The 26,425-nt window shown below is 42.1% G+C and overlaps 1 protein-coding gene across 1 annotated transcript in view; it reads left to right on the top strand.

Annotated features, from left to right (window-relative positions):
• SLC17A7 (solute carrier family 17 member 7) overlaps positions 1–26,204 on the top strand; it is a 45,194-nt gene extending 18,990 nt beyond the window's left edge. Inside the window, exons 2-12 of the mRNA XM_088142539.1 lie at positions 11,850–12,102; positions 12,793–12,911; positions 14,146–14,260; positions 16,040–16,127; positions 16,954–17,040; positions 17,506–17,648; positions 18,137–18,286; positions 18,779–18,911; positions 20,065–20,175; positions 22,600–22,727; positions 25,860–26,204. Of these exons, the coding sequence (XP_087998665.1) occupies positions 11,850–12,102; positions 12,793–12,911; positions 14,146–14,260; positions 16,040–16,127; positions 16,954–17,040; positions 17,506–17,648; positions 18,137–18,286; positions 18,779–18,911; positions 20,065–20,175; positions 22,600–22,727; positions 25,860–26,204 (1,672 nt within the window). The remainder of the gene's footprint in view (positions 1–11,849; positions 12,103–12,792; positions 12,912–14,145; positions 14,261–16,039; positions 16,128–16,953; positions 17,041–17,505; positions 17,649–18,136; positions 18,287–18,778; positions 18,912–20,064; positions 20,176–22,599; positions 22,728–25,859) is intronic.
• Positions 26,205–26,425: the final 221 nt, after the last annotated feature.

Here is a 26,425-nt window from a genome sequence, read left to right as displayed (position 1 = left end):
AAATTCAGCATTAGCTTTCTGTTGCCTGGTGAATTTCTGGTGTCAATGCTACACTTAGGTCTGAAAGATCTCTGGGAAAATCCAGGATCTGGTGAACATTTCTGATCTATGAAGGCCGGGAGACAAGATGGCTCAGCTTTTTCACAGCCCACTCTTAAGAACACAAAAAGGAACAACACAAAAGAACGCCCTTAATAGTGGAGAGGAAAGAAGTCTCACGAACCAGTTCCAGGACTCTGGAATGGCTTGTATCCCCATATTTCTGCAAGACCTCCTCATCAAAGCTACTTTGGTTTTATTTGGTGCAACATTTATTCTCCATGCTCACTTGTCACCTTCTCTTTCTGTGTTACACTTAACAAAATGCAGGTGATAAAGTTTACCCACAATCTCAAGTTGTTCACATAAATGTAAGCGCATGCAGAATGTCTGCCAGGGACAGCTTGTTAGCAAAATGCTTCTGGAGAGGAGGGGAACTAAACGTGCTTGCATGTCTGCATCCTGCGTTATTCGCAGCTTTTTGCTGCATATTTGATAGAGAAGATGTAGGAGGGTAGGGCGGAAATGGGAGTGATGGAGGCTTTGGCCACAGTAGTGACATGCTGAGGTTTAACACTACTTCCATATGTTCCCACCAGCAACCTTGTGCGCGCACACACAAAAACCACACACACCGTCTGCTATGATCAGAATTGCCTCACGGCCTCACGTTTTAGTGTCTGAGGGCACCGTTTTGCAAAGAACAGGACACCAAAGTTTCAGCAGAGGGTACTTAGCTGTAAGAAAAAAAAAAGGGGAGAAAGATTTGCCTTATTTGATTTGCATCCCTCCTTGTCTCCATGTTCTATTTTAGAAGTTTTAAGTGTGAAATCTGACAAGGTGCCATTTTTGGCACCTGTTCCGTTAACACTGCGAAAGGAAGGGAGGGAGGATGAAAATAACATTGATAAAACAATCACACACCCAAAACTGTTACCTTTGGGCATTTTGCAAAACATAAATCTCTTTAATTTACTCACCCCCAGAATGTTTATTCAATCTTCAAAGATCAGAAATATAATCAACAGCAACAACAATGTAGAAGAAGAAGGCAAAGGTGGAGAAGGAGGAGAAGGGGAGAAGGAGAAGGAGAAGGGGAGGGAGAAGGAGAAGGAGAAGGAGAAGGAGAAGGAGAAGGAGAAGGAGAAGGAGAAGGAGAAGGAGAAGGAGAAGGAGGATTTCCAAAACTGGTCCCACAGTCCCTATGCTAGCATATCAGTCTGTAGGTAACCACACTGAGGAAGAGTTGGGACTCTGAAGTCAGAAATTGAGTCAAATGCCACGGGGTGAAATAATACTCAAGGCTTTTTCAAAGTAAAATGCAGGTTGACTTGCAAGCCTCGCTAATTATCCCAGATCAAGGAGACTTGAAAAAGTGGTGATTGGTGAAGTTAGCAACTGATAAATAAAGAATGGAAGGAAGTGGTGTGGAAATGGTGTGCTTAGAAAGTTTGAATGCTAGTGAAAGAAATTAATCTGATCAGTTTACAGAATTTAAAGAAGACTAGAGCAATTGGGGGAACATGAAATACTTGGGTTATGTATTGGTCACAGATAGAGTTTCCAACTCAGCTTAACTTGCACATTTGCAAAAAATAACAAAATTCAGGAAGTCTAATGCCTATTAGTTTGGAAGTCAAACAAATCCAGCCAAAAGTAAGATAATTTCTTCATATTCAGGATAATGTTTAGGTATCCAGAGACACATAAATTTGTAAATCAAAAGAACATGAAAGCTGCACGTGGCTCCCAAAGATTTGCATGTAGGCCCAGAAAGCTCCAAAAGTTATTGATTGATTATGTGCCATCAGGTTGGTGTTGATTGCTAGTGATTAGATAGATAGACCTCCAGAACAACCTAAAGTTATTGCCAAACTGTAATTTTCATATGACTGATAGGGAGAATTATTAAATACATGACTGGAGAGTAATCATATCAGATCTATTTAATTTTAATTAAAAGGAAATGAAACAAAGTCCAATATAGGTTTTGTTGCAGCCCCACCTATTATTTTTTGACAGGTACCCTCTGTGAATTACTTTTAATTTCTTATTTCTTATTTGTACTGGAACAGGATAGAACACATTTTCTAGGCTGAAGCATAAGCATTGATAGAACCTATGAAGTACCACCCATTATGACATATTCATGGAGGTGAAAACTGTAATTTGCATCAGTCATACCACTGGGACCGGGAATCTGGGAGTTGAAGTCCACACATCTTCAAAGCTGCCAAGATTGAGAAACATTGCCCTAGACAGAGAAGTCAGAAAACATCTCAGAAAAGGGTACTGCTAAACCATTTAGAAAAATGTTGCCAAGAAAGCTGCATGGATTTGTCCATGTAGTCCTTAGGAGCCAAGTTTGACTTGGAGGACCATAACCATGACAGCTTTTTCTCCTACAGTCATTCTACTTTCACTCCAGTTTCTTTCTCTTTTTCCATGTCCATTTTCTCCTCAAGATCTGCTCTTGATACTTCCAAATATGGCCTGTTCCACATTCATCAGCCTTGTATACTTTACTAATTCTTTCAGATTTTCATAATCAACAATCGCATCAGCCATGCTTTCTGATTTCCTCTGCCATGTGTCCAAAGAGTAAACTTATGCATTAACTACATATTAGAAACTTACAGATCTTTTGCGAAGCGGATTCTCACCAGTCATCATTCTCATTCACTCTTGAGTCTCCAAATGTCTGAGAGCAATTTTTTTTTGTGTAGCCTCATCTCATTCCCACCCATCTACTCATGTCAGAATAATTTACCCCCAGGATTACGTTCCTTCAAAATGTTGCACAATTTGTCCCCAAACTCATCTGTTTTTTCCATTATTACCATTCATTAGAGAGTAACATGCAACTGTCACAAATCTATGGATTCCTACTTCCATATGCATCCATAATAACCTAGATGATATCAATTTATAATTTCTGACATATGTTGAAACATTTTCATTCATAATTAAACCTACATCTTCACTTCTCTGCATTCATTGATCAGTTCCATTCTACAATGTTAGAACACCTTGATTTAGCTCTGGTAGATCCTTCTCCTTTCTTTGTTTCACAGACACACAACATTGCTTTTTTCCCTTCTTGTCCTTTTATAATACTTTTTACTATTTATTCCTCTTATATTACAAGCTACAGCCTTCTATATGCTGTGGATATTGACCTTTGCACCTGTCATGCCTTTGGCCAATAGACATTTTCAAATAATGCTTCTTAATAAGACAGAGAAGATGTAGACCAAGTTACCAGCTTTAGTCACATGCAGCAATCCGTGCTAATGGCAAGGACAGTAATGGTCTGTTTTGGTATCTTCACATCACAACCACAACTAGAGCCCAACTTTATTCCAAGCATGCTCACATTATTCTATGTAACTGGGTACTCTAATCTAGAGTCCACTTTGAAGCTAAATAGTGTTGTCCACATCGCATTAAGAGGGATTTGCAGTGTACTGACCTACACAAAGGATGCCCTGAAGAGCAGATATTGTGTCAATTTTCCCATGATTAAAAAAAAAAGTGCTTTAAAAAAAAGAGAGGGGGGGGAAATAGAAGTTGAGGAACGAGAAAGATGCACAGAGATTTAAAGATGCACAGAGATTTAAAAAGGAGCATTATGTAGCAAGATAGTGCTAGCTTCATTGGTTGGGTATGCCCACTTTATAAATCAAGAAGATGAAGTTTTGTGCATAGGAACACAGGAAACTGAGACATTGATCCATGTAGTCCAGTATTGTCATCACAGTTTGGTAGCCAATATCTAAGATTTCAAGGGAGAGCTTTTCCTGCCCCACCTGGACGGAATCTGTGAAGTTCTAGATGCAATACAACTTATATCCAAGCTCCCTCTAGTCCAGTGTTTCCCAACCTTGGCAATTTGAAGATATGTGGACTTCAACTCCCAGAATTCCCCAGCCAGCATGCTGGCTGGGGAATTCTGGGAGTTGAAGTCCACATATCTTCAAGTTGCCAAGGTTGGGAAACACTGATGTAGTCGCACTAGAGGCAAATTAGCACTTTGGAGAACATTGATATTGTACCATCTTATAGCATTGCCTTATAGTTCAAAACCACAGACTAATATCCCACCTTTCCAGTGTGAAATGCCTGCAATGAATATTTTGTGTTATTTCTTTGTGGGGCTTTTGATGTGACTGGTAGACATAAAAAGATCCGTTGGATAGGCCAACACGGATGTGTTTTCCTCAACCTGGTGCACCTTGAATGTTTTGGATCCATAGGTCCAAAACATCTGGAAGTCCCTAGTTAGACAAAACACCTGGAAGTCCCTAGTTAGAAAAGACTTGATGGGTTCCTTTGAACAACAGGCCTGTGCAGCATCAAAGCTCTTTGGCTGAAGCCCTATGAACTCTTACTCTGGAGGACAGTCCAGCAAAATTGATAGGATTTACTTTTGAGAAACCACCCTGAAAATTAGGTTTTGTCAGTCCGTGCTGAGCCTTTCTGCATGATTATGAAAATACTCAGCCTCTGTGTTTGTTTCTGCTCTCCCCCCGGTTAGTATCTAGTACCTAGAATGGATATTATAAGGGGGAAGAGAAGCAAGATTCTGGAGTCTGATAAGCTTATGGTACTATTCAAGGTCACAGCAAAGCTACTGGCAGTGGACGGCATAGCCAGGGATATTTAAAACCATTCCTGCTAAGCTGCAGCCAGTTCCACCAGCTAGAGCTGACGTCAGCACAAGGGATCACGTCCAGAGTTGTGCAACGTCCAGAGGTAGGCAGGGTGCTCTGTTGCAAAAAGCGGGGAAGAGAGCCCAGACGACAGGAAAATCTTGCTCAGGACACACACAGAGAATTACTCATTCGGATGAAAATGGATCTTGGGATATGGCCAGTTCAACAGTTCACTTGTGCACAATGCCAGGGCTCAGCACCTTAAGGCCTCTGCCAGGGTCCACCACAGCCATCCTGGACCCTTCTCGTTATTGTTGCAATTCCCCAGTCCTGTCCATAGATGCAGGCAGTGACAAGGTTGGGGAGACAAGGGCCTCTCCCCACTGCTTCATTAAAATGCTATATCCCCATCTCTGAACTGACAGAAAATACACCACGAGACTTGCTCTGTCCATTGCTAACCTCTACCCTACCTTCGTTGCCTCTGCTCTGATGCACCGGTGCTGTCCTGCTCTGATGCAGGCCCACCGGTGCTGTCCTGATTTTGCTTGTGTAGCACATGATAAGCAAGGCGACTGGTTGATTCCTCCAGTTTTGCTGGCCTCCCTCTTCTGCATGTTGCCAGCTGGTGGGGAAGACGTCCAATAGTCGTGGCACTGCAGGATAACCCTCTTCGTGGGCTCTTCCTCCTATACCCCATTCTGTCATAATCTGAGCTAAGCAAAGTTTTTAAGAAACAGCCCTTAGGGCAGTGTTATCCAAACTTGGCCACTTTAAGATGAGTGGACTTCAACTCCCAGAATTCCCCAGCCAGCCATGCTGGCTGGGGAATTCTGGGAGTTGAAGTCCACTCATCTTAAAGTGGCCAAGTTTGGATAACACTGCCTTAGGGCATTTCTGCACTGATGAATTGAGAGGGCAGAACACTACACTGCCATGAAAGCTTTTGCCCCCTCCTGCCTCTGTGGCCTCCAGAGGTGTCTGCAGGGTGTGGTGAAAAAAGTCAAGATGGCAGCCGCGACAGTGCAATTAAAGCTCTGCCTGTTTTTTGGGTATGTTGCATGTGTGATGCACATAAAAAACAGGCAGAGCTTTGATTGCAGTGTCATAGCCACCATCTTGACTTTTTTGACCACACCCTCTGGACACCCCTGATGGCGGAAACTTAGCTTCCCTCAAGGTAATGGGTGACAAAAGCTGAATAGATTTTAAACAGCTCGAGGCTGCCCTTGGGTGGTGTCAGAATAAGGAAGAAAATATTATGTTAGTGTTCTTTCCCCAATGACCCCTAATCATGGTACAAATATCTTTTTCTTCCCCGTGTGTTTGCTTTATCTCGTTCCTCGTTCATGACTGAGACAGCCTTAAGCTTTCGTTAGCTGTGTCAGCGTTAAAATAGCATTTTCCCCATTCTTCCAGCAAGAGAGAGACTTTTTGAACAGGCCTTCTTCCTAAGCATTTTAATGCAAAATCTGCTTTTGTTATAATTTGTCCAAGGTTAGGTCCTTTCTACCCACAACAGATTGATTACAGGGGAGGTAACAGAGACAATTTGCTGGCAACCATTGGAAGAAAGGGAGGGAGGGAAGGAGAGGATAGCAACTATTCACAAAAAATGAAACTCTTCAGATATTATAGGAAAATATTTGCTTATGGTCCTTTGATATAAGATATAAATTCTTCAACAGGCCCCCTGAAATCCCCCCCAAAGTACATAGTACATAAATAAAGATTAAAACAGGCATATAAAATTACTATAAAATCCAGCGTATCTCTAGAATATTAATCATTTAATATATAATAAATCAATAATATATAATTAAATCAATATAATGCATAATAAATATAATAAACCTACGTGCTGATAAAATCAATACTTTCCAAAAGCTATTGAATAAAATAACATCCAGTACTTTTCACAGTGATCAAGTAAAACAGAGCACCATCATCCTTGTGAAATAACTTTTTTGACTGCATCCAAAAATTAAGGACAGCAAAGCCTACCCACTTTCTTCAAAACTCCTTACCAAAGCTCTGCATCATTTCTCTACAGGACAACAAACAGCTACAATTATAAATATTTAGAAACCCCACTGCAAAATATTCAGGTGCTTTTTTTTTTTAGACCTAGGAGGTAACTTGGTTAGGTAAGCTTCACTAATTTTTAGAAAAAATGGCGGGGGGGGGGTAGCATTTTACTGTACTGACAGGAATTCACCAGTGAAGTTTTTGTGTGTTTGACTCGTTAAAAGGCATGGGAGGTAGACTCATAAAATAGGTGGTTGTGTTACCTGTGGAAGAAAATTACAGAATTGCTGGTATTTCTCCCAGTAGAGTCAGTTCAGCCAATCAATGCATAGAATCTCTTCTAGGGGGTGGGGGGAGACCTTGTGTCAGACCTTAGAAACAAGTAGCATCTCCATTGGCCATCACTGCTTGGAATTCTGGGAACTGTAGTCCAACCCTCTATAAAGGTCCCCATTTATAAAGGGGGCATTTATTACACTGATGGCAAGCGTGCTTATACTTGCTGCTCGGACCTGGAAATCTAAGCTAAAAATAGGCTTCATAGGGAAAAGGACATTTCAGAGTTGAAAATCTGGGAAGACAAAGTGGGGTGTCCCATCCCCAAGTCCCACGTCCCATTTCTTTTTCACTAATATTAGATACATCGGAACTAGTTTCACTGGTTTAATAAGTAATTCAGTAAGTAATTAAAGGAACAGAGAATGGTAAAAATAGAGGCCAGAAGTAGAAATGGAGGTGGGATTTACTAAACTTATCAAATTAGCACTTCCTGAGCTAAACAGAAATGCAGTTGTTCTTTGATATTCACACTTCTCTGAATTCTGAATATAGCGTTCCTACTTTTTTAAAGTACACAGAATGTGCACGTTAGGGAAACGATGCATATATTTGCGGACATGGCATTAAAATACATTGTATTCAGTTTGTGACAATACAAAAAAGGAGAACTGTGTGCAAAAATGCAATTATGAGAGAAATGGACATGAAAGTATGTATGCCTGAAAGAAAAGGATAAAAAATAGGCTGAAATGGGATGCAATGAATTTAAGGATGAGAAAATGAAAATGGGTCATCTTGTCCATCTGGTGGTCTAAGCACTCGGGAGATTTGGAAGGATGCAGAAAATGTCCTCTGTGCCAGGATTGGAGCTCCTACTCCAGTGTTTCTCAACCTTGGCAACTTTAAGCTGTGTGGACTTCAACTCCCAGAATTCCCCAGCCAGCATGCTGGCTGGGGAATTCTGGGAGTTGAAGTCCACACAGCTTAAAGTTGCCAAGGTTGAGAAACACTGTTCTGCCCGTTATAACCAGTCCAGCAGGCCAGAGGAAGACAGGAACTGTATGGGAGATAGAAAACTTAGTAGAAGGGCAGGAAGAATTTTGGAATGAGGGGAGGGGGTTAATCAAAGCAGGGTTGGGAAGAAGGACCATGTTCCTTGGTTGCTAAGCAAGGGAAAGAATTCTTGGGCCTAGAGCCGAGACTGAGCTCACAGCCCATCTGCATCGGCTCTGATCAGAACAGCTTCTGCGTGGGTAGCGCCCGCCTCTCCACCAGGCTGACAAGACGGTATGGAAGAGCAGGAAGAGGCTGGTGATGGACAAGGACTTGGGAGCGCTCCAAACTTCTCTACAATCCTTGGCAGGAGAGAACTTTTGCAATTCCTTCTCACAGGCTCCCAGTTTCAGGTCACTCTGCTTTCACTGAAGCGACTCTATGAACTCTTCAATACAAGTCAAGAGCTAAGCAAAATCAGACATCCCATTAGACCAGGATGGTCCTGTAAGCAGTCCCAGGGCCACCAGCAGACCCCTTGGACCAGCCCTGCCCAAAATTGGTGCCCGTTTGAGATAAGGCATATATGAAAGCTGCCAAGTAAGGCCAAAAATAGATTTAGTTTAGTTTTTTTTAAAAATAAAGCAACCCTATCAAGCTCTCCCTAGCATAGGGAATAAACTGACCTGCTCATGAGCACCCCCTCCCATACTTATGGGACAGTCCGACCCACTTGGCATTGACCTGCCTCCTGTGGTGTGACCTCCTCCAATGTTAAGTGCATCTCCGGTCACCAAAACAATGCTCTTCCCTGCATTATTGATTTTGCTTTTATTGATTCTATGCCTAGTGAGCACTGTCTGAGAGAAACCTCTTATTTTGCATATAGAAAAGCGATTGTGTTTTTCTCTATTTTTTGCTCACCAACTCCCAAGAGTCGGCAAATTCTGATGAGCATCAGAGGGGCAAAATTGAATCCCTGCCTACTGGATTTTGTATTTGCAAAGGAAGAAGGTGTGGGTGCTCTTCTTTTTCCCAATATGTTTTATGGAATGCTGTGATTCCCTGCTCAGGAGAAAAACTGACAGAAGCTTGTAAAACACACAGCTGTATTGAGGGGAGTTCACAGAGAGAGGTAAAAAAAAAGCAAATGGAGGCCACATCTGCATGATGGAAGCCCTGTCTCTTTTTAGGCATGTTGCAACGTACGATGTGTGTGAAAAAAGAGGACGGGGCTTTGATTGTGCAATTGCAGCCAGCTGTACTCCTGTACACCTTAGAGCAGTGTTTCCCAACCTTGGCAGCTTTCAGATGGGTGGACTTCAACTCCCAGAATTCCCCAGCCAGCCTTGCTGGCTGGGGAATTCTGGGAGTTGAAGTCTACCCATCTGAAAGCTGTTAAGATTGAGAAGCACTGCCTTAGAGTGAATTAACTGACTGGTTTTCCAATGAATAAATAAAATAAAAAGAATAAGGCTACTATTCAGGCTACAAAATACAGAAAACACCTTTGCTGCCATCTAATGCCATCTGGGTCTTTGCAGCCCAGATATGGTAGACTTAAATGAAAAATGTCTGGGCAAACTTGTTATGCATTAAATATGAGCCTTCTGCTATGATAGCTGTATTTTTTCCTCTGTCCCCATCCCTGTCAAGATATTTTAATTTAATACTGAATCTGAAGAAGAGCTCTGTCATATTCAAAAGCTGGCTAGATTTTTCATTGACCTTAATAGCGTTTTGACCCTATTGTGGTAATTACATTACTGATACACGGTAAAACACTATTAAACCAAGTAGGGAAAGTACTTTGGAGAACATGACTTTTGCGTGACTTATTCTAGGCCCTGAATAATAGGTCCATTATGGGTCATTTGACAGAAGAGAGAGAGGGGATTGCTTAGAATAGAATAATCAACAACACTCAGAGACGCTGCCCAGCTGCTTCTCCCATACGGATGCACAGAGGGGAATTGTTGTGGATTTTGTTTTCTCTGCACCCCCAGTTGGATCTGGCCCATTTTAAAATTCTATTTTTCTTTTGCTACCTTCTCCCCATGCACCAAATATGGTCCAGTTTTCAGTAAGTTATCCTGCTGACAAAAGTCCCAGTCCTGTTTATGCAATTTCTTTCCAACTTTCTGTTGGGTTGAAAAGAATAAAAACAATATTTGGAAGAATGTATTTAAATCAAGATTTGGGAGGTGTGGTTTATTACCTACGCACAGAGGAAGGGCATAAGTGCATCAGTAAATTAGCAAGCAATCTGGATTCTTTCCAATGTTTGGAATATAATTTTCATAATCCCACTGTATCCTTAACAGCTGACCAAGGTGCTAAGTACCTGGAAACTGTGGGAAATGTAGTCCAAAATATGGTTAGGATGGGAGGAAATCTAACAGCAAGTTATACCTTTGTTGAATGACATCACAGAAAGGACCAGAAGTGACCAGATAAATGAAGGATCATTGTGTGGAGGGCTTGAACCTAATGGGTTGGAAGTGGATTGCGCAGTAAATCAATTTGAAGAAGATCGGGACACAAATGGCCTTTTGAAGTTATCACTCAAATTGGAGTGGGGATACAGAAATAGGGTGGAGAATGATTTCTCCAGGAGGAAAAGAAATTTTCCAATAATTTTGTACAAGCAGGACTGTCCCTTAACAGCATGACTGAAAAAAGCTCAGTGAAAGTTCTACCATGATGTAACTGAAGCTAGGAAATCAACTGCAGTCCACTAGTGATGACTGCAAGAAAGGCAGGACATGTAACTAAATAAATGCAAGAACGCCCAATCCTCCCAGGGTAATTGCTCAAAAATTCTCTTTTAAGCATCATCTCAAATGCAACATCTCCTTCACTAAATTGAATGAGAACTGGTAGAAAAATGCAGAAGAATATTTCAGCACCTGTTAGGTACATGAAGCCAAGTTGTCTTGTTTGTAAGATGCCTTGGAAGGCCTTTGCCCAGAAAAGTGGCATATCGATGTTTCAGACTGACAAGCAAACAAGCACAAGCACATTAGTGTTAATTTTATAAAAACAACGTACACATGCACACAGGAAACACAAACATGGAGGGGAGAGGCAACACAAATGAAGTGAAGGAACTGAAAGGGGTGCAGTGCTATTTAAGCTCCGTTATTAGAATTGGCAAAGTTATCCTTTTTCCATCTGAGTTCAGTAAGGAGGGCAGGGCAGGGCATGTCCACCCAACAGAGAAGGAATGTGGAGAGATCTCATGCTTGGGTAGCTGCTGCTATTGTCATCATCATCATCATCATCATCATCATCATCATCATCATCATCATCCTGTAGAGGGAAGAGGGAATGGCCCTGAGGGACAGGAGGAAGAGCCGCTACCAAGACAACAGTCAGATAAAAGAGGACTGAGTCCAGGGCAGGAATATAACCTGAGTAAATGTCTCAGACAAGACCCTACCTAGTTCTTACAAAGATAAAGGGATGGGGGCGGGGGGAAGCACAGTCAGACTTGCAAGATTCTGTTATTATAGCTTTACAATAAAAATAATACTGATTTACATGACATTGGAATCCTAGTTTGATCTACCGTGAAGGTTGACACGTCATCATCATCATATCATACCTATATTTTGCACAACTCACAGTGGTGTACATAATGCTCCTATTGTCCCAAGAACAAACCAATGAGGTGGGTTGGACTGAAAGAGACAGCCACTGGCCCAAAGTTACCCACCAGCTTTCATGCCTAAGAGAAAGCTAGAACTCCTGGTCTCCAGTCCAGCACCTTCAACCGCTACACCAAAGTGGTAACTTTAACCACCACCCCCCGCCCCATTTTGTTTCCACCCTCCTTGCTGTCTCCATTGCCAGAATTCTAGAACGGAAGCAGCCTGCTGGGGAGACCATCGAGCTGACCGAAGAGGGGCGGCCTGTGGAAGTGATCGAGAATCCCCAGCCCGTCATAGACTGCACCTGCTTTGGTCTCCCTCGCCGTTACATCATTGCCATTCTCTGTGGTCTGGGCTTCTGCATCAGCTTTGGCATCCGATGCAACCTGGGCGTGGCCATTGTCAGCATGGTTAATAATAACACTGTTTATGAAGGGGATAAAGTCGTCATGAAGGTGAGACTGTTCACCTCCTCCTAATGGAAGGTAGCTGTGTTTTGGTTCAGGTTCTTTTTTGTTTTTTTTTGAGGGGGGCTTTCGTATCAACAGACATTCTGCACCTTCTTCCAGTTGTGCAGGATGCATCAGTTCCACAGGTGAAGCAGCAGGAGCTGAGAAATTTCCCATGCTGACACATGCAAAGTCTGGGTTTATAAAAATGCGAGTCACTGCTCACATGGAGAACAGAAAGTAGAGAATTCTAAACAGAACCTTAATTTCTAAATTTCTAAATCTTAATTTCTAAAAAGAGACATAAGGAAGAGAGAACAGGCCTGATCACCACATACTATATGTTTTCCGTAAGCCTGGGAATTCTGGTGTCATGTATGAGAGAAGTGCACTCTTCACGTTCTCAAAGACACTCTCTTCAGTCTTCATTCAGATTGATCTGTGCTGTCAGCTGTGCACACAGATAAATTTAACTTCTGGACTTAATGGTCCGTGTACAATTTCATATACCTGAAATGGTCTTCTGCAAGTCTTCCTCTTCCTGTTTCTTTTCCACAGAATGCAGCAAGTTGGCTCAGCTGCATTTGTCCCCCGACTCCAAGTTTTGCCTGGAGACACTATACTATAGCTGGTTCTAATCAGGGATTGCCTGCTTATGTGTCCTCTGTCATTTGTTTCTTCTCCTTTCCTACTTAGAAAGCTGAGTTCAACTGGGATCCAGAGACAGTGGGCATGATCCACGGGTCCTTCTTCTGGGGTTACATTGTCACCCAAATCCCAGGGGGGTTCATAGCACAGAAATTTGCAGCTAACAGGTAAATGATTTGAGTGGGAAAGTGAATATATGTTTGTGTGTAGAGAGCTAGAGAATCTTTGACCATCAAGATGTTGGTATCTTGGTCTTCTGATGCCCATCTCCACTGGCCATTCTGGCTGGGCTAATGAAAGTTGGGAGACCAGCAACTCTTGGAAGTTGCATTAAATCATATCTCAGCTATCCAAGAATGTATATTATAGTTGAACAGTTATGATTCTAGCTGTATCTTCTCTACTAAAGATGTGGCTCAAATTGAATCATATAGGATACAGAGGCTTTAAGCCAATAAGAGTCAGCTGGGTTAACTTTGCAATGGAACTTGAGTTACCTGGAATGATTTTAATGAGAGCAGAAGTTGAGTCATTAATAACCAGGTAAGAAAAAGAGTCTGTTATGTAGGTTCACATTGCCAGACTGCACCACCTTCAGGCCGTTCCTCCACTAGAGACTTCAAGCATCTTCTAGCATCACTTACCTACCCCAAGACAATGCAAAGCTCATTGCTGTTATTTCAGTACAACAATGGTTGGATGACTCCAGAGGATGCCCAAAGTCATTAGTGAGTATCCTGCCTCAAAAGATGCCATCACTTCAAGTCTTCAAGGGTCAATTTTGTCCCCCCAAAAATAGAAACCTCCTCTTAATCAGAAACAGTGGGACACAGGGTGGTGTTTAAAATACTAGAAAAGAGTTGTCACTCTGCACTTCATGAGATGCCACTGGAGTGAGGGTAGTCAGCAGTCATGAAATTTGTATGCAGAAGTATTATTCCCTCCTAGTCTAGAGCTCAGAGGCAAGCTGTGTCTTCATCACAGCTGAAGCATCTACAAAAAGGAAGAGGGAACAGTAGATACCACATTTTATAGAAGAGTATGAAGGGCAGATGGACCACTAAAATAGTCTACAACAGTGTTTTTCAAACTTGGCAATTTTAAGACATGTGGACTTCAACTCCCAGAATTCCTCAACCAGCATGCTGCCTGAGGAATTCTGGGAGTTGAAGTCCACACATCTTAAAGTTGCCAAGTTTGAAAAACACTGGTCAACAAGGTCTGAGTGTGTGGAATGGAGTATCATGGAGCAAGGGCATAGTTGACAGCCAGGAAGAGTGAACAGGGGCACTCTCAGCTAGAACATCTTTTTAGAAGAACAATGCAATAGAAATTCCACGCACAAAGTAAACAGCACTGTTTGCTGCTACTCCTGCTAACACCCTCTTGTATTGGTTGCAGGGTTTTTGGCTTTGCCATTGTGGCAACCTCTACCTTGAACATGCTCATTCCCTCAGCTGCTCGGATCCATTTTGGCTGTGTGATCTTTGTGAGGATCCTGCAAGGGCTCGTTGAGGTAAGGCTGTTTTTGCTTCATGTGTTTGCTTCTGCAGCCATGATGCAGGAGCAGTTTGGAGTTCCAGATGTTGGCTTACCCAAGATCCCTAAATGTTCCTTCTTCATCTCCCACCGGGGTTGGACTAGATGATCCTTGTAGTTCCTTCCAACTCCACAATTCTATGATTCTGTGAATTTCTTGCACTTTACACTAAATAAAGCCTGCCTGAATCTCTAGCTAGTAAGGTATTGGGATAATCCAATAAAAAATAAACAGCTTGGCTGTGAACAATTGAGAACATTTTACTGCTAACAGTAAGAAGCACTGAGAGATATTCAAATGGCTAAACAGTATCATACAAGTATAAGAAGAACTTCAAACCGTGCCATGCTATTGCCTTCAGTGGGATAAATCCTGTTTTGCCCTATAAAGAGGTTCCTGATCTACCTGGCAATAATATTTTTCCTACCTTACAACAGCTCCAAACTGGGGATTTGCTTTCCTGTATTATTTGTACCATCTTTCCTCAGCCTGATGTGTTGGGCTTTTACCCTGCCACCGTGACAAAAGTCCATGCCGACGGGAACATTATGGGAAGTGAAGACCAAGCCAGCTGAGGGGCAGCAAAGAAGGGGAAGGCTCATCTATATTTCAGCTGTAGGGTCAGCCCAACCGTTAGATTCTCTAGGTGGCAGATCCTGGGGAGGAAAAAAGTGAGGTTGGAAGACACAGCTCTGAATGCTAAATGGCCTGTCATAAGCCCCCAAACTAACTGGTGGCTTGTAGGCGTAGTTTAGATGCTGTTCTCATGCTAGAGTTGAAATGAGATTCACTTCAGACAGATTCATACATGGAATGGGGAGAAAGATTCCCTTGTTCTTCATCTTAGCAAGCCCTGTTCATTTTCTTTTTTCTTTTCTTTTCTTTTCTTTTCTTTTCTTTTCTTTTCTTTTCTTTTCTTTTCTTTATATAACTGTCCAGTCTGATACAACTCAGGGCAAACCTTAAAAACCATTGAGAAATAAAAATAAGACATATTGTACACGAGGCAACTTCTTACAGTCCCACATCCAGAATAATTAAGATGACCTCACAAGGTCCCGAGGGAAAAGGCAGGTCTTTAGAGCTTTTTAAAAGGCAGGCAGGTAGTCAGAACAATCCCAGACTTGGGAGGAGTAGCACTGTGCCTCCCAACAACCTGAGTCAGTTCAGAAGGATACCATGATTGATACTATTGAAGGCCACTGAGAGATCAAGAAACAACCCCCGTTCCAGTCCTTCCCTAGATTATCAACAAGTGAGATCAGTGCCATTTTGGTACTCTACCCAACCTAAAATCCTACTGGAAGAGATCCAGTTATCAACTTTCTCCAGAGCCTTCTGAAGCTGCAAAATGACCACCTTCTCAACAGTCTTCCCAAGGGAAGTGTGGAGACAGGTCAGAAATTATCCAATACCATAGAGTCCAGCAATGACTTCTTGAAAAGAGGACAGATAATCACTCCTTCTCTCAAGGATAAATTTACCACTGCTTGGACCCACCCACTCACTATTTCCTGGGACGCTTTGACCAACCAGGAAGGACATGGATCTAATGCACAGGTGGTCACACTGACAGCTCTGAGGATCCTGTCTACTTCCTCAGGGCCAACAGGCTTTATCTCTCAATGCAACTTCGTCAGTCTCCAGGTATTTATCTCTTTCTTACAGAAAAGTCAGAATGGGAAAGAGCTGAGAAATTAATGAAACTAATTTCTGGCTTTCCTCTTTATATAACTCTCTGCCCTTTACCTCCAGGGAGTCACCTACCCAGCATGCCATGGTATCTGGAGCAAATGGGCACCCCCTTTAGAACGTAGCCGCTTGGCCACAACAGCTTTCTGTGGTAAGGTAACCTTGTCACTAATCGTGAAAACTGTTTTTCAGTTTCTTAAAGTTGACAGTTGTTGACTTCTGGAGAGTTGGATCTTCATTCTAGACCAATGTTTTTCAAACTCGGCAACTATAAAATACATGGACTTCAACTCCCAGAATTCCTCAAGCAGCATACTGGTTGGGGAATTCTGGGAGTTGAAGTCCACACATCAAAAGTTGCCAAGGTGAAAAACGCTGATCTAGACTTTGTGTAAAACTCTAGATCAAAACACTTCACTGTTGTTGTTTTTTCCCCTCTCATCCTATGAGTTGAATCATCACAGGACTGGTTCATGAACTCACTGAAAATGACTGTTTAAGTTGCCTTCACATTTTTCCCTTATTGATGCTGAGCTATTGCTTTTCCATAATAATCTAGTAACAGAATTAAAATAGCACAAAGCATTGAATACAATATCATCCAGCAGTGCTCATATTCATAGGCAAGGTGTTTCTATAGTGTTTACTCAGGAACAATATGGTCTCCTGCAGCTGCAATTATGATTAGTAATTTTATTTTGCAGCTTCTACCCTTCTTGTTCCCTTTTCGGTTCAACTGGCATTGCTGGTAAATAATTAAAGAATTACCCCTTAATTTCTTCATTATTTATCAGCTTCTATTCCTCTTTTGTGGGTAGGGTTTTATCATCTGGTTTTCTCTTGTGTTTAAAAATTACAGCTACAACCAAGAATGGCATTTCAGACCAAAGAGCAATCGTAGTATCCGTGCAAGGGCTGATGGGAGCTAGGAATCCTGGTTTGTGTCTTTAGTTAACATTTCCTACATAACTTTCCAGGCTCTTATGCAGGGGCAGTGGTGGCCATGCCTCTTGCTGGGATTCTAGTTCAGTATTCAGGATGGAGCTCCGTATTCTACGTCTATGGTAAGTGAATCGACACAAGAGTCACGGCTGGCATTGGGCCTTTCCCCCCTGGCACTCAGTCACAGCCCAAACATGCTTTAGCAGACTTTTTTATCTCCCATGGCCCCATGGCATTGCCTTCATCTCGTCCCCAGCCCAATGAGGCAGCCTTAAGCCGTCCCCCGCCATACAGATGTTAAAATAATATATTCCCACTTATTCCAACACCATCTGCAGAAAGTGTCCAGGTGTGTTAAAACTGTTACATTTTGTCCCCCGTCAGCTTGGCAAGAAGTCAGATGACTATAGCGATGGGAAATAGAAGCAGTAGAAGCCAGATAAGGATCAGCAAAGGGACCCACAAATTTCATGCCGAGATCGTTACCTCCTGACTCAAAAATGGGCAGAGAACACTTTCATCCAAGAGTGGGGAAAAGGAAGTTCCATAGATCCCACCAGTCATTTTGCACTTTTGTGTCTTGGCAGGCAGTTTTGGTATTTTCTGGTATTTATTCTGGCTGATGGTTTCCTATGAGAGTCCTGCACAGCACCCAACCATCACAGAAGAAGAGAGGAAATACATAGAAGAAAGCATTGGAGAGAGTGCCAGCCTTATGAATCCCCTTATGGTCGGTACCTTGTAATATTTATAAGTTAGCCAGCTTATCTGTGGTACTTCCCCCGCCCTCCCCAATTTTTTTCATCCATTCAATCGTGTCCAATTTTCAGAGACCGCCCTGCAGTTTCCTTGGCAAGGTTTTTCAGAAGTGATTTGCCCTTGCCTCCTTCCTAGGGCTGAGTGAAAGTGACTGGCCCAAGGTCACCCAGCTGGCTTTGTGCCTAGATGGGACTAGAACTCATGGTCTCCTGGTTTCTAGCCTGATGCCTTAACTGCTACCCCAAACTGGGCTCTCACTTCAAAACACAGCAATTTTATCTTCATTTATTAAATTATTTGTTTAGCATAGTGTCCAGTAGCCCTGGGTGGTAATAACCCCAGCTAGCATGTCTATTGAATATTCCCATCTGGAACTTATGGAAGTTGTAGTACAGCACATCTGAAAGATATCTGACTAGGTAAAGCTGATAATGAGAGACCTTTGCTCCTTCTCTACAGAAATTCAAAACTCCATGGCGTCGGTTCTTCACATCCATGCCGGTGTATGCCATTATTGTAGCCAATTTTTGCCGAAGCTGGACATTTTACTTGCTCTTAATCAGCCAGCCAGCCTATTTTGAAGAAGTCTTTGGCTTTGAAATCAGTAAGGTAAGAAAAGGCTTTTTTCTGGTTTGTGTGTATATGTGTGCAAATGTATGTGTTCTGCAGGGAGATGCTTATCATCCTTGGCCCTAGAAATTGGAAACATATCTAAATTTTAGATGGTCCCATCTTGTTTTACACTTTGATTAAGGACTAATAGCTGTAGAAAGTGTCTCTAGGCATGTGTAAGCAACATAAATCAAATGTCCGCTATAATATTTAGCAGGAAGATTTGGACGAAGCAAGATTTGGGAAAGTGCCAAATTTTTATTATTTCCTAAAACTTTTTTTTTTTTTTTTTGCTGTTGGAAAGTGGGATTAGAGTTATTTTGTTAAATAATTATATAATGTAATAAATCTAGTTGGGAAAAAGAATGAGAGAGAGAACCTGGCTTCCCCAGGCCCTTCTTCTAAGGGATACCTGGATTTGTTCAGCCGCCTTTTAACACCTTCTGGTCCCTGGGATCCTGAGTGTTTGTTCTTGTTTTTCACACACAGGTGGGGATGCTCTCTGCTCTGCCCCACCTGGTTATGACCATCGTGGTACCCATCGGAGGCCAAATTGCTGACTTCTTGCGCTCACGGAGAATTATGTCTACCACAAATGTCCGCAAGATGATGAACTGTGGGGGTGAGTAAGAAAGGCATCATCATACCAGCACAAGCTTGGGGCAAGGGTTAGGGTTGAGTAGCTCCCTCCAGAGAGTATCATTTTCAAGAAAATTGAGATTGATGGATACCCAAAGTGAGGGGACGAGTTCTCATGGTTGTTTGGACGTAGACAAAAGGCACTTGAATTCTTCATAGCACTGTTTCTCAACCCTGTCAACTTTAAGCTGTGTGGACTTCAACGCCCAGAATTCCCCAACCACCATGCTAGTTGAAGAATTCTGGGCGTTGAAGTCCACACATCTTAAAGTTGCCAAGGTTGAGAAACACTACTTTAGAGGAAGGAATGCTACAGAATGTCTTGCACTGCATTTCTTAAGGTAGGAATGAGAAGCCTACTACAATCAAGATGATGTCATATTCCTGGTCCCGTCCTCCCTAGCTGATATCAGTAATGGTCAGCATTGATGAGTTCTAATTCAACATTTGGAGGGCCACAGGTCCCTAACTGTACTTTGTCAAAATCCAAAAAGTTTGCAGGCGATTCAGAGAAATCCTGTTTTCATATTTGATGACGAAGAAAGATAGGTTTCCAGCACTCACAGAACAAAATCTCTGTTAAATTTTTGCATCTGGCTTTAACAAAGTCCAGGTGGAGCTTCCAACAGCCTGGGCAGAGCCAGAGTGATGGGTCTTGTACATCTTGTCTGTTCTCTCTTAAGGGGGATTTTCTCCCACTACTTCAGAAACTTCCAAACTTCTATATGTGTGCCTTAAATTAGGTAACATCCAATTAGTTAAAAATTAGGTAATTAGGTAGCTTCCAACTAGTTAAAGGCTTGAAATGATCTTAAAATCTCAAAGTATCAAAATGATTGGTATAGTGTAGTACTTACAATTGGGTTTATTTGATTATGTGCCATAAAGTCGGTGTCGACGCTTAGTGACCACATAGATAGATTTTTGCCATGATGATCTGTCCCTAACCTGGTCTTTCAGGTCTTCCAGCTGTGATCACTGGGTTTAAACTGGGATCTTTTGACTGGGTTCATATACCATACACTAAGCCATAACATGATTTGTTTGATTTTAGTTTTATGTGATGTGTGAATACAGCTAATGTTGTTTATAAGCCATAGTTGTATAGATTATGTGTGGCTTTCATTTCTCATCAGGATTTGGCATGGAAGCCACGTTGCTCTTAGTAGTTGGTTATTCCCACAGCAGAGGGATGGCGATTTCTTTTCTTGTCCTGGCTGTGGGTTTCAGTGGCTTTGCTATTTCAGGTAAGCCCTTGAGCAGCTGGGCTGACTTTTAGGCATGGTTGTATTCCATAGTAAATCTTCTCCACTGCATTCCCAAGCTTACCTGGGCTAGGAATCCTCATAGTCATCAATATGAGTGGGCCAGGTGTTTTCCCCAAACTTCTTAAGCCTGATCTGGGAGGATTTCAGGGACAGAAAAGATATAAGCACTATATAAGTGTTGCCATCCCACCACCCATATTTTGGGATGAACAGTAGCATATCTTAGCACAACAGTCCCCTCCTCCCCCAACTCTCAAACTCCCCCAACTCTCCTGTATCGTCACTATCAAGCTTTGCCACCATCTTTTCTCCATTTTGCTGTCCCCTTGCAAATTTCTGAATCTCTCTGACTTTGTTGTGTTGCCTGAAAACAGTGGGAGGGGAGAAATGGACTTCACTCTGCTCTGTCTCCAAGTCCCACAAGTTGTCTTTCACAGGCTTACCTCCTGGGAAATATTTTGTGTTTGCTTATGACAGTGTTGTCCAAACTTGGCCACTTTAAGATGAGTGGACCATGCTGGCTGGGGAATTCTGGGAGTTGAAGTCCACTCATCTTAAAGTGGCCAAATTTGGACAACACTGGCTTATGAAGTAAAAACCGCCCTTGCTTATTGGCTTCGCCATTAGCCACAACAGGAAAATTATCTAAAGCCCAAGAGGGGAAGCAAACAAAAAGGAATACAAGAAAAATGCACATCATCGTAAATTCCTGAAGGCTAGCTCTATTCAAGTGTAGCAAAGGCAAGTTTGTGATGCGTCCAAAGAACAGATTTGCTGCACCATGAACTGAAGTGAATCAGGCCCCACTTTGTCTTGTATGTGTGCAACTCATGACCCACTGGTGAAAGGCTCTATACGTATCAAAAATTACACAGGTTTCAGTGTGTTTCTAAGTTTATGTATAGAAAAAGATGCTGAACATAACGTGAGGATTTGCAATATTAAGATGCCAACCATGTCTGTCCTCCATCAGATTTCTAAGGAAATTCACTGCATCCTTTTTTCTTTTCTTTTTTTAATTTTCTGGAGAAAATAGAGAGAAATTTCTGGTTTCATTTCTTTCTCAGTTCTAACACAGAGGTTCTTCTGCTTAGCCCCAATAAGCTCTTTCAACTCCTGGTTGGGAGATGAGTCTTGGGCCAGTGAAATGCAGTCATGGCTATCAATTGCCCTCTGTCAAGCCTCAAGAGGCATTGCCAAACTGAGCTATGCTCAGGACATTTTAGACATAATTACAGAGTCAGACATGATACAGTTTGGTTACATCTTGATCCACTGTCATCCACTGTTCGTCCCATAAAATTACTAGAATTGTCCTCTTGCATTGTTCCACAGTCACCATCTAGTTGAAGCATGTTATGCTTGTGTTCAAAGAAACTCATTATTTAATGGCTCTGAGAATTAGTTTGCATAATCTCCTTGTCCTAGCAGACCAATAGAAATGCAATTATTTTTGCAGATTTGATCATGCTTGTTAAAAAAAAAGTGTTTTTTTTTCCTTTATATCTTTGTGCATCAAGCTCCCTGCCTGGCCCCTCACCCATCCTGGTCCAATCAGCTAAAGCCAGACAGTGCTATGGTTGTCTTCTCCAACCTGATTATGGGAATTGAAATACAACCCCCCTAGAGCAGTGTTCCTCAACCTTGGCAACTTGAAGATGTGTGGACTTCAACTCCCAGAATTCCCCAGCCAGCTTAGAAATCTGATGGAGGACAGACATGGTTGGCATCTTAATATTGCAAATCCTCACGTTATGTTCAGCATCTTTTTCTATACATAAACTTAGAAACACACTGAAACCTGTGTAATTTTTGATACGTATAGAGCCTTTCACCAGTGGGTCATGAGTTGCACACATACAAGACAAAGTGGGGCCTGATTCACTTCAGTTCATGGTGCAGCAAATCTGTTCTTTGGACGCATCACAAACTTGCCTTTGCTACACTTGAATAGAGCTAGCCTTCAGGAATTTACGATGATGTGCATTTTTCTTGTATTCCTTTTTGTTTGCTTCCTCTCTTGGGCTTTAGATAATTTTCCTGTTGTGGCTAATGGCGAAAGCCAATAAGCAAGGGCGGTTTTTACTTCATAAGCCAGTGTTGTCCAAACTTGGCCACTTTAAGATGAGTGGACTTCAACTCCCAGAATTCCCCAGCCAGCATGGTCCACTCATCTTAAAGTGGCCAAGCTGGCTGGGGAATTCTGGGAGTTGAAGTCCACACATCTTCAAGTTGCCAAGGTTGAGGAACATTGCTCGAGAGAGTATTAAGTTGGAGAAGAACACAGTAACAGTTCTGTTGGTAAACTGCAGCTGTGTGGCCATAATGCAATCGAATTATATAAGCTCCAAGCTTTCAGGGAGTGTGTCATACTCATTTCATTTTTATTTCCCCCACTTCCAGGATTCAATGTCAATCATTTAGACATTGCCCCCCGATATGCCAGTATCTTGATGGGCATCTCCAATGGTGTGGGGACCCTGTCAGGTATGGTGTGCCCTCTCATTGTTGGAGCTATGACTAAACATAAGGTAAGAAATGGTTTCTAGAAAGTGGAGAGTGTTTATTCTATATTCTTCCTGTCCTCCCAGTTCTTATTTTTGTACCAATAAGGCTTATTGTATGTAGAGCTTTTCCCTACTTCCACTTCAGTATGACCCAAAATGCACAGTTAACTTCTTCTGGCATCTCATGAGTCAGATAGGCTTAAGCTGTCCTTAGTTGTACTGGTTTTGAAGTAATGTTTTCCCCCTTCTCCCAACATCATCCAAAGAGAGCCCAAAGGCATGTTCAATACATCAGGCTTTGTCACTCATTGTCTTGGAGGGACGTCAGGTGACTGGCAGTGTCTGCAAATGGGGGTAATAGCTGTTGGATAAGGATTGGTACTAGGGGCAGCAAATTTCATGCTGGTTTAATTCTCTGCTGTCTCAAGGATGGATGGAGAGTACTTTCATTCAGAATTAGGAAAAGGCCCTTAGTGTGATGGAATGTATCTGCGAGGAGGAGAGTGATGTGGGAGATCAAGGCTATCAGGAGGGAGGGGGTGCGTTCCAGCAGGGGGGAGGAGGCAAGAGGCAACACAGTCCACAGGGGGAGCGTGGGAAGAGTAAGAGGTTCAGGTTCACTCCCTAGAATCTCCCAGGGTATATCCTCTAGTTGCTGTAGTATAGATTTAGTTTGGCAAAGTTCTGTCTGTAAGCTGTAAGCAAATAAAAGGGACTGTACTAGACCGTTCATCGTTGTTCTTGGGCTGGGCCTGACACTTAGATATGTAAAGAGCTTATGATGTGGTTCATGCATCATGTTCAGTCACAATGTAGCTTACTTGAATTTGGTTTAGTATGTTATATAGAACTAGCTAATTGTGATTTACTTAGAACAGCTTGATTAAATCTTTTTTCTATCATGGTTGATTTCAAGAAGTTTTGTCTGGGTGGAAGAAGGAGGTGACTGCATGGCCTCAATACTATATTCAGTTTTTCCCTCTGGTGTTTTTACCCACAGTGGTGCTTAACTAAATTCAACAGGGGTTAGACATCCTTTCTCTGATGCAGAATATTTAAATATAAACCTGGTACTCACTGCGCCCAGCAGATCCTAAGCCATAATGCGGGTTGTTTGCTTTTGGCTTAACAGGTTGTGTGGACACAGCCATTGTGATTTGTAAACTAAACAAGATATATCTGTCTTTTTTATTGGATTTTTGCTGATTTTATGAAATCCTAGTATTGTCATAAAATTCACCAAGAGAACATTGGTTTATTGAATAACATTTTAATATTTTAGTATGTTAGTAGGCCACCAGTTTAGAGTTTTAGCATCCAAGTAAGTATATTTCTTAGCAGCAGTTTATTATTAATATTATTAATACAATACTTGACCTCTTAGTTTCTTATATGCTATTGATTACACTCATTCTTCTTGAACTCACTTTGTGTTTTATTTGTATTATATTTTTACAGACTTGTTTAGTAATTTTTCTGTTCCTTTTAATCCTTCTTTGCATTTTATAACTTTTGATATGGAGCTACACAAAATACAGGTAGTCCCCAGTTTAAGAACAAGTTCTGTTTCCAAGGTCTGTTCTTAAGTCGAATTTGTATGTAAGCCGGAACAGTATTATTGTAAAATACTGTGTGAGTAGTATTCTGTAATGAACTCAAACCATTGTGCGTTTAACTCAAATTATTGTGTGTTTAACTCAAATTTTGCCACAATAGGCTCTGTTTTTAACTATGGGTCATCTGTAACCCAGGTATTCTTAACTAGGGGACTCCCTGTACTGGTTAGTGACCGTAATAAAGGTTGGAAAAATTAACAGGATATGTAAATTTAGCCAATTAGGTTTTATTCAACTGTCCATGGTTAAACAATGTACAGTGGTACCTCGGGTCACGAACTTAATTCGTTCCGTGACTCTGGTCGCAACCCGAATTGGTCGCGTCCCGAATCAAATTTTCCCATAAGGTTCAATGTAATTACGGTTAATCCGTTCTGAACCATATGTATTTTTTTTTTAAACCACAAAAATATGAAACAAAATACAGTACAGTGCAGTACGAAGAGAGAGAACGCTAACCTTGCTCGAGGAGACTTCTGGCGTGGAGGACAGGAAGGCGGGTGGGGAGGCGGTTATTGCTTGGAGGGAGAGTCCCCCTCCCTACAGGAAGCCACGACCACGTGTCACGGGAGGGAAAATGGCCACGGATCCTGTTTGTCACCTGATGCGGAGTTCGCGGACAGAAGCAAAATTTTGCGAACGGTGCTGTTCGTGACCCGAATTGGTCGTGAACAGAAGCATTTGTGACCCGAGGTACCACTGTATAATGAATCAAGTTTGCAGTTTCTTTCTTGAAACATTATGGCATTTGGTCTAATGTCATCATATGTTTTCCATATGTTCCTGGGTTTTGAAACTACCAAAACTGGTGAAGAGTTCTGGAGTATTTGAATGTTTACATGGTATCTTGTATTGTTCTAGTGGAGCCTAACCAGGGCTGAACTCAAAGAAACCTCAGTAGGGTAAGACTTGGTTAGAACCTGAATGTGAAACCACAAGAAATCCCAGGAGTATAGGCAAAATTGGAAAGTAAAACAAAACAAAATAAAACTCTGCAACAAAGCAATGGTGAGCCAATTCTATATTATTTTCAAGAAAACCAGGACTTGGACTTGACGTAGAGATCGTAGCAACAACACTGCTTTCTCTCTATCAAAGACTGCACAATTTCCATGGGTCTGAAGGCCACAGCTGCTTTTGCAAGAACAGTTTAGCTGCTTAACCTATATAAAACAGACAAAAGTTTGGACCCCACCCACTATGATTGAGTCTAGAAACATAGAAGGGGTGCCAGATGTGGCCTCTGTACCTCGCTTTTGCAATCCTGAGTTTTAAGTTTCTGAATATTTATATCCAAATATACTGTATGTAGATCCTATACATTTTCAGTTTTACTTGATTATAATTAACTTCATCCTTTTCTCATTCAGGGCTGTGATGCTACAATGATTTAATAATTATTAGTAAGAAAGGGGGCTTTACAAGAAAATGTGTACTCCTTTTGGGGGGTTCACTGTTCTGCCATAGGCTGAAGAATATGGGAGTGAGAGATTCCTCAAATAACTTCTGAAGGATGCATTTTTCCCTTTGTTTTCCACAGACACGAGAAGAATGGCAGTACGTTTTCCTCATTGCTTCTCTAGTACATTATGGCGGTGTCATCTTCTATGGGGTTTTTGCTTCTGGGGAGAAGCAGCCCTGGGCTGAGCCAGAAGAATTGACTGAAGAGAAATGTGGCTTCATCAACGAGGATGAACTGGCTGATGAGGAAGATGAAGCTGCCCGTGTGGCAGCAGGGGCAGGCAGCAGCTATGGGGCCACCAAAAGTACCAGTTTCGCCAACGGAGGTTGGACGGCTGACTGGGACAAGAAGGAGGAATATATACAGGAGCCTGGGAAAGATTCCTATATGTATGGCATGCTGGGACAACGGGATTTGTCGTAGAGATACCCCATCCTCCATCCTCATGTGATGATGGGGCCTTAGTTACAATCCATTGGAGTGAGGAGAAGGCCTCATGTTCAGCCTTCTTCTCTACCTTCCACCCATCACTTTATCATCCTATCCTGCAACCTCCATCCCATTTCTGGTGTGTTGGCAACAACTGTCTGGACCCACTGAAAATTGCCCTTCCCAGCAGCCTCCTACACCTTGGTAATGATCCA

Source organism: Python bivittatus, unplaced genomic scaffold (assembly GCF_059951505.1).
Source record: "Python bivittatus isolate LINGU-HERP-01145 unplaced genomic scaffold, Pbiv_v1 ctg000440_np1212, whole genome shotgun sequence".
Taxonomy (NCBI): Eukaryota; Metazoa; Chordata; class Lepidosauria; order Squamata; family Pythonidae; genus Python; species Python bivittatus.
The sequence above is the reverse complement of the archived record's forward strand: the minus strand, read 5'-3'. Positions and strand labels throughout refer to the sequence as shown.